The sequence below is a fragment of the Pocillopora damicornis genome, chromosome 1, assembly GCF_964200805.1.
Source record: "Pocillopora damicornis chromosome 1, jaPocDami1.2, whole genome shotgun sequence".
Classification (NCBI taxonomy): domain Eukaryota; kingdom Metazoa; phylum Cnidaria; class Anthozoa; order Scleractinia; family Pocilloporidae; genus Pocillopora; species Pocillopora damicornis.
The window spans coordinates 24,194,622-24,209,021 of record NC_142670.1 but is presented as its reverse complement, the minus strand read 5'-3'; the positions used below and the strand labels follow the sequence as shown (position 1 = coordinate 24,209,021).

At 37.9% G+C, this 14,400-nt stretch overlaps 2 protein-coding genes across 2 annotated transcripts in view; one reads left to right on the top strand and one right to left on the bottom strand.

The window, feature by feature from the left end:
• LOC149052881 (uncharacterized) overlaps positions 1–14,400 on the bottom strand; it is a 33,362-nt gene that overhangs the window by 6,358 nt on the left and 12,604 nt on the right. The window lies entirely within an intron of this gene.
• Positions 8,619–10,012, top strand: LOC149052882 (uncharacterized). Its single transcript, XM_089212533.1, has one exon. It carries the CDS (start codon positions 8,905–8,907, stop codon positions 9,703–9,705), a length of 801 nt encoding a protein of 266 aa, XP_089068659.1. The 5' UTR covers positions 8,619–8,904; the 3' UTR covers positions 9,706–10,012.

Below are 14,400 nucleotides of genomic sequence, written 5' to 3'. Positions count from 1 at the left end.
AAGCGGGCACTTTGTTATTGTTTTTATTTTGTTGTTATTAGATTCAATTAGTGGTAGATTGGTATCTTAACGATTTAATTAATGCAATTTTAGTAAGTACTTTAAGTCCTGATGTTTTATCCCTGTATAAATAAACTTGAATAAATAATAATAAATAAAATAAGGTCCATCTTCAATAAAATTTTGCTATACATATTGTGCGGCTTTTCTTTTTAGATGGAAATTAGATGGACCAGATGTAAGTAGGGCAGGGAAGAAGCTTACCCTAGATCCAGTTAAATCAAAAAGATCGAACCGATTATATTCAAATTCTTCCATTGATGTTGACAGGAATTGCTGTGGATTGCTGTAAAGCCATTAACAGTTATCTCTGTTACAAAAAGATGGCTGAACAGGCATGTACTTATTAGTATATAATAAAACTGCTGTTTTTTTTGTTTCAAAACTTTTATAGTTAGCTTTTTATTGACTTTGATTTTCTACTGTCAAATAAGCAAGGTTATAGTGCGAATAAAATATTTGGGTTGTTGCTAGACTTGAAATTTGTGAGTGTGTTTTGAAAGATATTCAGATTTTATTTTTAATTTTAATACCCATGTAATGTATTAGTTACTAATTATTTTTCTTTAATTCTTATTCTTACTTTATTAAATCTTTTGAGTAACTTTTTCCTTGACTGACTTATTTTTTAACATAATCTAAAATGATTTGATGATCCGGATCATGTGTACTAAAGGCACCCGCGTTCGAGTGGCGATTGATACCAGCGATCGACACTCGACCGACATATCGATCGAGTGTGGTTGACACGTGATCGACTTGTCGGTCGAGTGTCGATAGACAATCGGTCCATATGTCGATCGACGCATGGTTGACACTCGCTCGACAAGGGTCGATAGTCGGTCGAGTGGCGACCGACTCGTGTCGGTCGGCAGCATACTTATCGCGACGGCTAGTCGGCCGATAGACTGTCGACTCTCGGCCGATACTCTACCGACGCTCGGCTGACTTTTATTAGTTTTCAACCTTTATAACTTTTTATCGTAATAGTTAATTATTATATCTCTTAGTCTTACAAACCTCGTCTTTCCGGTCCGTTTTGTAAGTTACGGATGTATGAAGTGCAATTTAGTGACAAGAAACTAAAAGAGCGCACATTTTTTTTAATATATTGCAAACGTTCTGCGTGCGTATTGTTTCTTATGTCGGACAAAATTGTATGGAATTTCCGGACGCCGCTGGTAATACACAATAACTGTGCATGTTTACGCGATTTAACACTAAATACTCTCATTTAGTATAAATCTACTAGCGTTCTATCACAAATTCCGGTCTCCGATTGGCCATGCTACTCGCTATCTATTCGGTGATACATAGTGAGTAGCGTTTTTGTCGACAGAATGGCGGCTGCTTCTCCGCGCTTTCAAATATTCTGCGGAAAGAACTTAGATAATTTACTCATTTAGTTTTGAACAACTAGTTTATACTAAAACAGTTAGATTATTCGCTCTCGGTTTCTATACACGATAGCTGATTCGGGCCGCGCGCTCTTCAGCTATCACGCGATAGAAATCTCGAGCTCATAGTGCAATTGTTAAATATAAAATCTGCAAAGCAAATAGGTATTTAGTGATGTTTTAGTGATTTAGAGGGGGGAGGGGGGGATAGGGAGTCAGAACCTCCCGCTTCCCGTACCTTTATCGTATATCTCCCGACTCCCGCCTTTTTCAATCCTGCTCCCGTCCCCTGTAAATTTGGAGACTCAAAACGCAGTTCTTAGGCATTTCCATTGTTTTTAAACAATCTGCCCGAGATTAACACTGTCATATGGTCTCAATTTAATGAAGTTTTGACTTTCCCGTTTATCTTTTTTGAGAGTTTTACCATTTCAGTCCATTTTCACGTCACATTTGTTTCTGACATCCGTGTTCAGTGACGACGGTCTTAAAAGTTGTAATTAGCAGTTCTGAATCGTCCCGTGTTCTGATAAAGTTGGATAGTGACTAAATACGCGTTCCCAGCCACCAGTCCGGCATTTGTTGGGATCATGCAATTAAAATACGGAAATAGGATATGACGGACTTGACCAAACGTCCCAGGCATATTTCTGATATTCTTATTTATCGATTGGCAAATCTAAGTACATCTAAACGAAGTCTTCCATCCGTCGAGGTGGCCGCAGTGATCCCCTTCTGCTCCAAATGGTTGTTGACCTGTCAAGTCTGTCTCCCCTTCCGAGTAATTTCGTGATTTTATCTAAAAGACCTTTCCAGGATTTTTTTTTCAACTTTTGACTTTGATCAGGTAGCGAAAATCTATCGACATTTCTACTAATTTTAAGGTGCTCTTTCCAGCTTTTTTCCAGATTTTAGTCATTGGTATGATCGGTTCACCAGGGAATATATATATAACGGCGTAATATGCGACTAACACAGTCTATATACTGTAAGATTTTACGCCACTAACCCAGTCGGTGATTAAATTATAATAATAAAATATAATTAATTTATATTACTGGCATAAAATGTTACATATATATGTATCACCGACTGGAAGAAATTACGCCGTTAGTTACTGGCGTAAAATCTTCCATATAAGAAAACCGACTGGAATAAATTACGCCGTTAGTTACTGGCGTAAAATCCTACATATAAAACAACCGACTGGAAGAAATTACGCCGTTAGTTACTGGCGTAAAATCCTACATATAAACACAACCGACAGCAAGAAATTACGCCGTTAGTTACTGGCGTAAAATCTTTTCGCATTCGTCTATCTTGTGGTTGATGGTTTATTTTCCTGTGATCCTCGTCTGTGATAAAAGAACTGTGCAAATGTCACTTACTCTCACTGGCTTGAGTCCCGACATCGTGTTCACCTGGTAAGTTGAAATTTCGCTTTTCTTTGCGTGGTATGCGTTAGCTTTGCCAATTATCAATTTTTCATTAACAGATTCGCCTATCGGGAAGTCGAGTTTTAAAGTTTAACACCAATTTAAACCGTAAGTCAGTCAAGTTTTCTGAGTTGTGTAAGTTTTATCAAATGCGCCATTAAGAAAAGTTTATGAGTCATTCAAGCTTGCAAAATACATTCACTGCTTAAGAGATCCGACTGTTTTCCATTACAGCAACTTTTCGTTGTAAGTATCCTTTCAGTTGTATGGCACCTTTTTGTAAAAGAAATATTGGATGTCCGCTGAATTATATGGGTTCTGCCTTTCAGATGAGTGAAAACCAAGATGCTATGGAACTGCTCCGTATTGAAGTAGAGAGAGAGGAGAAGGGCCCGAGAGATGGAGGTAGAGAGAGACGGAGGAGGGCCCGAGAGATGAAGGTAGAGAGAGATGGAGGAGAGAAAGAGAGAGAAGCAGACAGGAGGATAGAGAAAGGATAAGGCGAGAGAGGGTCGAGGAACAGCGCAGAGAGACAATTGTTCAACCACGACAACCTTTACGGCAACCTCCACTTCAACCTACACGTCGTCCCAGTAAGTAATGTAAACTGCTTCCTACCGTTGGATATATTTTTAACCTTTTAATTTGGTTTTCCGATTTTTCAAATCTCAAATACGCGATATAGCATGGCACGTTAGAATACGAAATATCCCTTCGAGTGTTGAACATGTCTCAATAGTGCGAGAAGTGAATTAGAGAAATATTGTTTTCCCATAAATTAAAATGAATTACATACAAAGGGAAACACCGAACCATTTCCTTTGCGTGCGAATTACTTTGTATCCAAAGCCTCGGCGTTCACATGTCAAAATAACATGTTGCACGTGTCACATTTTTGCGGAAGGTCTTCTAGTACTTCCCTGCTAGTTGTTTAGTGAAAAGGGAATATTACATGGCCGCATGGAGATACGAGTGACTCTCTCTTAATGAAATGGTAATCCATTCTAATTTCGTTGCAAAAGATACAACTGTTATTCAGCCGTAGACACTGTGGAATTTTGAAGGGTCACGTGGTTGTTACTGCTAATGTTATAACAAAAGCCTTTATTCCCTTGCAGAGAGATGTTACAACTGTGGAAACGTCGGACACATTCGGGCCCAATGCCGAAGACCGAAGCGTCGCCGAACAAAAGAATACAGAGGGGACAGTGACGTAGGTGTTGTTCACTACCACTTCCACGGCACTGTCCGAAATCTAAAAATTTCGAAATAAAGAGTTTTTTGAATGTGAAATGTGTCATAATGCATTCTGCCTAAATCCAAATAGCAGGGGATAACGTGGGTAATGACTGGTCTTGAAAATGCGACCTGGAACGATAACACATCCTAACACACGCACACACACACACGCACACACACACACACACACAAAAGCAATACAAGGCATTCGAATTCAAAGTAAACTGTAATCATTTTTTTTAAAGTTTATGGTAGAAGCACATCTACGACTCTACAGTAAGAAAGTTGTAACAAACGAAATGCCCGTAGAAGCTGTCCATACCTTGTCCCTCGTCAAGCTTAAATAAAAATTTGTCGCACCTCTTACTAGGGTGGCCTCGCTAAAACATGATAGAAAAAAATGAATACACCTTCCTGCTAAGTAATTTTTCACGCCAGCCGCAAACGGCGTAATTTCTTCCAGTCGGTTGTCTTAAATGGAAGTGATTTCTTCCAGTCGATAGTTTTATATGGAAGATTTTACGCCAGTAACTAACGGCGTAATTTCTTCCAGTCGGTTGTGTTTATATGGAAGATTTTTACGCCAGTAACTAACGGCGTAATTTCTTCCAGTCGGTTGTGTTTATATGTACGATTTTACGCCAGTAACTAACGCCGTAATTTCTTCCAGTCGGTTGTTTTTTATGTACGATTTTACGCCAGTAACTAACGCCGTAATTTCTTCCAGTCGGTTGTGTTTATAAGTACGATTTTACGCCAGTAACTAACGGCGTAATTTCTTCCGGTTGGTTGTTTTTTATGTAGGATTTTACGCCAGTAACTAACAGCGTAATTTCTTCCAGTCGGTTGTATTATATGTAGGATTTTACGCCAGTAACTAACGGCGTAATTTCTTCCAGTCGGTTGTTTTATATGTAGGATTTTACGCCAGTAGCTAACGGCGTAATTTCTTGCAGTCGGTTGCGTTTATATGTACGATTTTACGCCAGTAACTAACAGCGTAATTTCTTCCAGTCGGTTGTTTTTTTATGTACGATTTCACGCCAGTAACCTAACGCCGTAATTTCTTCCAGTCGGTTGTGTTTATAAGTACGATTTTACGCCAGTAACTAACGGCGTAATTTCTTCCAGTCGGTTGTGTTTATATGTACGATTTTACGCCAGTAACTAACGGCGTAATTTCTTCCAGTCGGTTGTTTTTTATGTACGATTTACGCCAGTAACTAACAGCGTAATTTCTTCCCGTCGGTTGCGTTTATATGTATGATATTACGCCAGTAACTAACAGCGTAATTTCTTCCAGTTGGTTGTTTTTTATGTACGATTTTACGCCAGTAACTAACAGCGTAATTTCTTCCAGTCGGTTGTTTTATATGTAGGATTTTACGCCAGTAACTAACAGCGTAATTTCTTCCAGTCGGTTGTATTATATGTAAGATTTTACGCCAGTAACTAACGGCGTAATTTCTTCCAGTCGGTTGTTTTATATGTAGGATTTTACGCCAGTAGCTAACGGCGTAATTTCTTGCAGTCGGTTGTGTTTATATGGAAGATTTTACGCCAGTCACTAACGGTGTAATTTCTTGCAGTCGGTTGTGTTTGTATGTACGATTTTACGCAAGTAACTAACCGCGTAATTTCTTCCGGTCGGTTGTGTTTATATGTAGGACTTTCCGCCAGTAACTAACGGCGTAATTTCTTGCAGTCGGTTGTGTTTATATGGAAGATTTTACGCCAGTAACTAACGGCGTAGTTTCTTCCAGTCGGTTGTGTTTATATGTACGATTTTACGCCAGTAACTAACGGCGTAATTTCTTCCAGTCGGTTGTGTTTATATGTACGATTTTACGCCAGTAACTAACGGCGTAATTTCTTCCAGTCGGTTGTTTTTTATGTACGATTTACGCCAGTAACTAACAGCGTAATTTCTTCCCGTCGGTTGCGTTTATATGTATGATTTTACGCCAGTAACTAACAGCGTAATTTCTTCCAGTCGGTTGTTTTTTATGTACGATTTTACGCCAGTAACTAACGGCATAATTTCTTCCAGTCGGTTGTGTTTATACGTAGGATTTTACGCCAGTAACTAACGGCGTAATGTAGCGTATGTAGGATTTTACGCCAGTAACTAACGCCGTAATTTCTTCCAGTCGGTTGTTTTTTATGTACGATTTTACGCCAGTAACTAACGCCGTAATTTCTTCCAGTCGGTTGTGTTTATAAGTACGATTTTACGCCAGTAACTAACGGCGTAATTTCTTCCGGTTGGTTGTTTTTTATGTAGGATTTTACGCCAGTAACTAACAGCGTAATTTCTTCCAGTCGGTTGTATTATATGTAGGATTTTACGCCAGTAACTAACGGCGTAATTTCTTCCAGTCGGTTGTTTTATATGTAGGATTTTACGCCAGTAGCTAACGGCGTAATTTCTTGCAGTCGGTTGCGTTTATATGTACGATTTTACGCCAGTAACTAACAGCGTAATTTCTTCCAGTCGGTTGTTTTTTTATGTACGATTTCACGCCAGTAACCTAACGCCGTAATTTCTTCCAGTCGGTTGTGTTTATAAGTACGATTTTACGCCAGTAACTAACGGCGTAATTTCTTCCAGTTGGTTGTTTTTTATGTACGATTTTACGCCAGTAACTAACAGCGTAATTTCTTCCAGTCGGTTGTTTTATATGTAGGATTTTACGCCAGTAACTAACAGCGTAATTTCTTCCAGTCGGTTGTATTATATGTAGGATTTTACGCCAGTAACTAACGGCGTAATTTCTTCCAGTCGGTTGTTTTATATGTAGGATTTTACGCCAGTAGCTAACGGCGTAATTTCTTGCAGTCGGTTGCGTTTATATGTACGATTTTACGCCAGTAACTAACAGCGTAATTTCTTCCAGTCGGTTGTTTTTTTATGTACGATTTCACGCCAGTAACCTAACGCCGTAATTTCTTCCAGTCGGTTGTGTTTATAAGTACGATTTTACGCCAGTAACTAACGGCGTAATTTCTTCCAGTTGGTTGTTTTTTATGTACGATTTTACGCCAGTAACTAACAGCGTAATTTCTTCCAGTCGGTTGTTTTATATGTAGGATTTTACGCCAGTAACTAACAGCGTAATTTCTTCCAGTCGGTTGTATTATATGTAGGATTTTACGCCAGTAACTAACGGCGTAATTTCTTCCAGTCGGTTGTTTTATATGTAGGATTTTACGCCAGTAGCTAACGGCGTAATTTCTTGCAGTCGGTTGTGTTTATATGGAAGATTTTACGCCAGTCACTAACGGTGTAATTTCTTGCAGTCGGTTATGTTTGTATGTACGATTTTACGCAAGTAACTAACGGCGTAATTTCTTCCGGTCGGTTGTTTTATATGTAGGATTTTCCGCCAGTAACTAACGGCGTAATTTCTTGCAGTCGGTTGTGTTTATATGGAAGATTTTACGCCAGTAACTAACGGCGTAGTTTCTTCCAGTCGGTTGTGTTTATATGTACGATTTTACGCCAGTAACTAATGGCGTAATTTCTTCCAGTCGGTTGTGTTTATATGTACGATTTTACGCCAGTAACTAACGGCGTAATTTCTTCCAGTCGGTTGTTTTTTATGTACGATTTTACGCCAGTAACTAACAGCGTAATTTCTTCCCGTCGGTTGCGTTTATATGTATGATTTTACGCCAGTAACTAACAGCGTAATTTCTTCCAGTCGGTTGTTTTTTATGTACGATTTTACGCCAGTAACTAACGGCATAATTTCTTCCAGTCGGTTGTGTTTATACGTAGGATTTTACGCCAGTAACTAACGGCGTAATGTAGCGTATGTAGGATTTTACGCCAGTAACTAACGGCGTAATTTCTTCCAGTCGGTTGTTTTATATGTAGGATTTTACGCCAGTAACTAACGGCGTAATTTCTTCCAGTCGGTAGTCTTATATGGAAGATTTTACGCCAGTAACTAACGGCGTAATTTCTTCTAGTCGGTGATATATATATGTAACATTTTACGCCAGTAATATAATTTAACCACCACACTCGACTACTAGATACCTCTTACTAATGAGTTCGAGGTCTGTACTGGACGGACTGAGTTTTTCAGTCCCCTCTTTGATTTATGGCTGAAACGCAGATCGAGTTTGTTGGTTCTCAACTCTGCTCCGAGAGGTTTTTCTCTGGGTACTCCGGTTTCCCCCTCTTTGATTTACAGTCTCCCCAATTAGTAGAGTACTCGATTATTGAATGAACAAAGGCATTTTTATCATCGTCTTTACAATTGTAATTGTTTACAAAACTGTAGATTCCAACTTGAAAGAATTTTGTGCAAGCAATGTGTACTTCTTTGACAGCTCCTCTCAAAAAAACTTCAAATTTCAATTATGGTTTTTAGTCCAAAATTCAATAAATTTACATGTACCAAAGGATACTTCTTAGGCACTGAATATACCCCTCATGGGAGGTGGCAATTTTCCTAGCAGTAAGGCAGTCATGACACAGAAACAGCTTAAATGATCTCAAATCATCTGAAGTCGAATTTTCCAAGATTCTTTTAGGGGAGATTTTATTGATGGTTGATAAGAGTGCATGATACTGATGTAAACCAATGTGGTAAATCAAGGATTCAGCTTCCTCACAAACTCACTCAACCCAACGCTTGATGACGCCAAGCTGAACGGACGCGGCTCCGAGCTCTCTCTATGAAACTTTCAAAATTTTGATCCTTAATAGGTTACTATGACCGCGTTATAATCTTTTGAGTTTATTAATTGGTGACAAGCGAATGTCTGCTAGACGAACAAGGTCGAAAGCAAAGCAACGAACCGAAATGCCCGACACTGAAGCGAAGCTAGACGCAGTACTTGCGAAGATGGACGAATTGCTCGCCGCTAAAGATGAACAAGAGTCGAAGTTGAACGCCATCCTGATGAAGCTAGAAAGTTTGGAAAAAAGTCAAAAGAAAACCGCTCAGGATGTCGACGAATTGAAAGATAGTTATAAACTTTTAGACCACGATGTGACCGAGGTTAAAAGCGCCCTTGCAGAGAAGGCAAACCGCAAAGAGATAGACGCCCTGAACAAGAAAATTGAAGACTTGGAGAACAGGTCCAAGAGGAACAACGTGATCATATGGGGTTTAAAGGAAGGCGCCGAAAAAGATTGCAGCTCCGTAGAAGAATTCTTAGAGGAAGAACTTTTCAGTAAGCACATGGGCCTCGATAATATTGAAGTCATGCGAGCGCACCGCACGAAGATCAACCAAGCGGCTGCGAGCGCTACCGCTCCGCAGTCAAGGCCTATCCATGTCTACTTACTTAGATATCCTGATAAAGGACGAATTTTAAAGGCTGCAGCGAACACCCTGAAAGATAACCCTTTCTGCGACAGTCAGATATTCATATCCGACGGCGTGTCAAAATCAGTTCGAAGTGAAAGAGCCAAACTACGGAAAGATCATTTAAAGCAACTTAAAGAAAGAGAAGGAGTCCAGTTCGCGTTCATCCCATGGTCAGTTCCCGCGCAGATACTGTATAAAGAAATCGATTCTGAAGGTCTCAAGTCCTTTAAAATCAGACATGAGTAATCCTTATGTTGCTGTTTTGTTGTCATTATATACTGCGTAATTGTATTTATAGCTAAATGAACTGTATGATTTATAGTTTTGTTTACAATTTCGTCGCAGGCAAAACTGCTTGTCACTTTTAATACCATAGTATAATACAACCATTTGCCATGGAGATCTCGGCGAAAGTGTGCAGCAACCGAGATGGTAAGTGCGCTTTCGTTTGTTTGTATATTTTGTGTGTTGTTGTTTTGTGTCTGTGTTGTACTTCTTGTTCAAAACTTAAATTATTCTCTTACTACTTTTACATTTGTTTTGCTATTCTATTCATTTTCTGAGCAAATAGCACCTATTATAAATGTGATAACACTTAATTATTCTTACATTAAGAATGCATAATTCGAAAGCTAAGCCTGAAAGCATCAAATTTCTTTCCTTGAATGTGAGAGGCCTAAGCAACTTTCATAAACGTAGGGCAATTTTTTCCTGGTGTAGAAAGCAAAAAGCTGATTTAATATTTTTACAAGAAACTCATTCCACAACAGAACGACAGGATCAGTGGCGAAAAGAGTGGGGCGCTTCTATTTTATTTTCACACGGCAGTACAAATGCTAGAGGTGTTGCAATTCTCATAAAGAATAGTTTGAACATTATTATTCAACAAAGTGAAATAAGTTCGGATGGCAGGTTTATTGTTCTAAAAGCTGCTATTAACAATGAGATATACACAATTGCAAACATATATGGCCCAAACAAAGACGCCGATGCTGTCAAGTTTTATCGTAATTTATCAAAATTATTAAGAAATGACGAATTTGGTAATGAAGAAAACATTATTATAGGTGGAGATTTTAACTGTCCTCTCGACATCACACTTGACAAAAAAGGTGGTTTACCGATTCCTCGAAAATATGTAATCAACTCTATAGATGAATTGCAAAATGAATTCAGTCTGCACGACATTTGGCGCCTAAAAAACCCAACATTGCAAAGCTTTACCTGGGGGCGTTGTTCACCTTTTATATTTTGCCGACTAGATTACTGGCTAATATCCGATAAATTACATGATTTGGTAACTAAGGTCGATATCATACCCTCGATCAAAACAGACCATTCCGCTATTTTTTTAGAACTTGAAGAAATCGAATCAAGTGGAAGAGGAGCTGGCTTCTGGAAACTAAACACTTCTCTATTGGCAAATGGAAATTATAAACATATGATAACAAACAATTTACCGACCTGGCTGGATGCAGGTAAAGATATACATGACCCCAGACTTTTGTGGGATTGGATCAAGTTTAATATAAGGTCAAACTCCATCATATTCTCCAAACAAATAGCTTCCATTCGACGGAAACAAGAAGAGGAATTAAATAAACGTTATCAGGAGGCAGTCCTAATGTTTCACACAAATGCTTGTAACAATACGCGTCTGGCACTAGAAAAATCTAAGCAGGATCTTGAAGCACTGTACGAGGACAAAGTAGAAGGGATTATACTACGCGCAAGAGCTCGATGGCACGAACACGGTGAAAAGAATAGCAAATATTTTTTAAATCTCGAGAAACGCAACCATGTTAAAAAGCATGTAAGAAAGCTGCACATTAGCGGTGTAATTTCTACTGACCCCTTTATGATTATGGATTCACAACGCAAATTTTATAAGAACTTATATCGTAGTAGAAATATTAATCTAGATAATGCAGAATCATCGATTTTTTTCGATAGTCCAAATTTACCCAGTATTTCACATGATTCAAGAATAATATGTGAGGGTAGAATAACTGCGGAAGAATGCCAGAACGTTCTCAAAACTTTTCCAACTGCAAAAACGCCAGGCAACGACGGGTTACCCATTGAATTTTATAACACCTTTTGGCCATTACCTAGTGATACTTTGATTAATTCATTTAATGAAGCTTTTATGAAGAAGGAAATGTCCCCATCTCAGAGACAGGCAGTGATTACTCTTATTGAGAAACAGGACAAGGATAGGACTTACTTAGAAAATTGGAGGCCAATATCCTTGTCTAACGTCGACGCCAAAATTGCGTCCAAAGTTATAGTGACCCGTATTGTCAAAGTTTTACCCGAAATCATTCATAGCAATCAAACTGGGTACGTTTCAGGTCGCTACCTAGGGGAAGCCGCAAGATCAATTCTAGATATAATGGATTACACGAAAACTTATGAAATCCCTGGATTGCTACTTTTTATAGATTTTGAGAAAGCTTTTGATAGTCTGGAGTGGAATTTTATGTTCAAATGCTTAGAAGTCTTTGGATTTGGATCCAGTCTTACAAGATGGATAGAAACCTTTTACAGTAACATAACAAGTTGTATTATCAACAATGGAACGCTCTCAGCTAGCTTTGAAATAAATCGAGGTGTAAGGCAGGGAGACCCCCTTTCTCCTTACTTGTTTATTATTGCTATGGAACTACTAGCAGTCGCTATTCGCTCATGTTCAGAAATAGATGGAATCAAAATAGATGAAAAAGAATTCAAAATGGTACAGTATGCAGATGATTTAACAGCTTTTGTGTCGGATATCAGATCTGCTCAATACCTTTCTAAGTTACTTGATCAATTCCAAAAATGCTCTGGCCTAAAGGTGAATTATACAAAAACCGAAGCAATGTGGATTGGCTCTTCCCGTAATAACATCGAAACACCTCTAGCATTGAAATGGCGTAAAACTGTAAAAGCTTTAGGGGTTCACTTTAGTTACAATAACGAAGAATCATTGCAAAAGAATTTCTACGATAAGCTCAAAGGAATTAAATCTCAGATACGCTTGTGGAGTTGGAGAGGCCTCTCTCTGTTTGGTAAAGTTACAATTATTAAGAGTTTACTACTTCCTAAAGTTTTATACATCTCGTCAATTCTTCCTTCTCCTTTGGAGTTCATAAAGGCCCTTCAATCAATTATATATAATTTTCTTTGGAAGGGTCCTGATAAAATCGCCAGGACAGCAGTAATAAATGATGTTGAATTTGGTGGCCTAAAGGTAACTGATTTTATAACGTCAATTATGTCACTCCGACTTTCATGGATTGGAAGATTTCTAAGCGATAATTTTTATCCCTGGAAAGCATATCTATTACATTTACTAAAACCTTTTGGTGGAGAATTTTTTCTTCATTGTGATTATAATATTAATGACTATAACATTTCCCCAATATTTTATAAGGAGATGTTACACTGGTGGTCAGATTTTCGTTCTAGATTTGATCTTGTAAGTCTACGTGAAACAATCATCTGGAACAATCATAACATTAGAGTAAACGGCAAACCTTTATTCTATTATAATTATAATAACGCAAATATTATTCTTTTAAGCGACTTAAAATTTGATTTGAGTAACACAGAGTCCTTTAACCTTGCAAAACGTAATGGTTTAAAAGATTCCAACTTTCTGACCTGGACTGGTGTTCGTTGCGCAGTACCAAGTCATCTAAGAATTCGATACCACGAAATTAAGAAAGATCATGTCAGATCACTGCAATTTAAAATCGGTGATAAAATCTTTGATCCAGCACTTAGCAAGTCTAGGGATTTCTACGGTTTGCTTATATCCAGTAAGGCGACAGAGTCCAGAGGCTTCACAAAGTTGAAATCTAAATTTTCTATTGATGATGTGGAAACAAAAAAGGCCTTCTCATTAATAAGGTCCTGTATCTGCGAGACATATGTGCAATGCTTTCAATTCAAAATACTAAATGACATTTTATTCACAAATTCCCGCTTAGCTAAGATAGGTTTAATACAAAGTACAATACCAGTGCGGAAACAATTGATCACTTATTCTTTTACTGTGTTTACTCACATGCATTTTGGGAAGAATTTGAATCTTATTGGATCACTATAGCCAAAGAACAAAGGAAACTTGAGTTAAAGACTATTTTAATTGGTGTCACAGATACTAATTGTTCTTTATTTAATTACTTAATCGTTTTAGGTAAGCTACACTTATGGAATTGCCGTAGGAATAATAGTCTTCCTTTTTTCCCTTCGTATAAGGAACTAGTTAAAAGAAAATATGAAACTGAATGTCACATTGCGGCTAAGTTTAATGATAGGAAGATGCTAGAGGCTAAATGGAAACCCATTTTGAATTATAATTTAATAGATACATAGGTGTGTAAGCGAAAAAAAAAAACTGTAAAAAGTAGGGTAAGAATTGCAGTCTAAGGAAGTATTATATAGTAAGTAGAATAAGTAACGTCTTGTAGGTGGTATTGTAAGTAGTGTTCGTCTTGTTTTGTAAAGTAGTGTTCTTCGTGTTGCAATTAAAAAAAAAAAAAAAAAAAAAATTCACTCAACCCAACCAAATGACCACATCCATCAGAATATTTTATTTCAATCACTATTTACTTATAAAAGACGTATAAGGAGTTGTGATAGTTTTTTGAGGGAAACCTTTCAGGATTTGCAAAATTGCCATTTTTCCTTTAATACTATCTTCCCACTTAACATAATCCTTTATCAACTCAGATACTCTTTAGGTATGTGGAGGTTCACAATACAACAAAAGAAAGATGTTATTTTACATGACTTATTCAGATGCTGGAGATGAAAGAGTTGTGTCAACTCATTTATCATTTCCCTCAAGAGAATAATTGTGATTAACCTTGGAATACTCAGTCAATCTCAATCCCAAGTGACAGCCACACTGCTAACTAAATAGTGGTTAACAAAGAAGAGGAGAAGATG

Excerpts from the sequence above, each read along its gene's own strand:
- LOC149052882 (XM_089212533.1), top strand. The coding sequence starts at position 8,905 with ATGTCTGCTAGACGAACAAGGTCGAAAGCAAAGCAACGAACCGAAATG.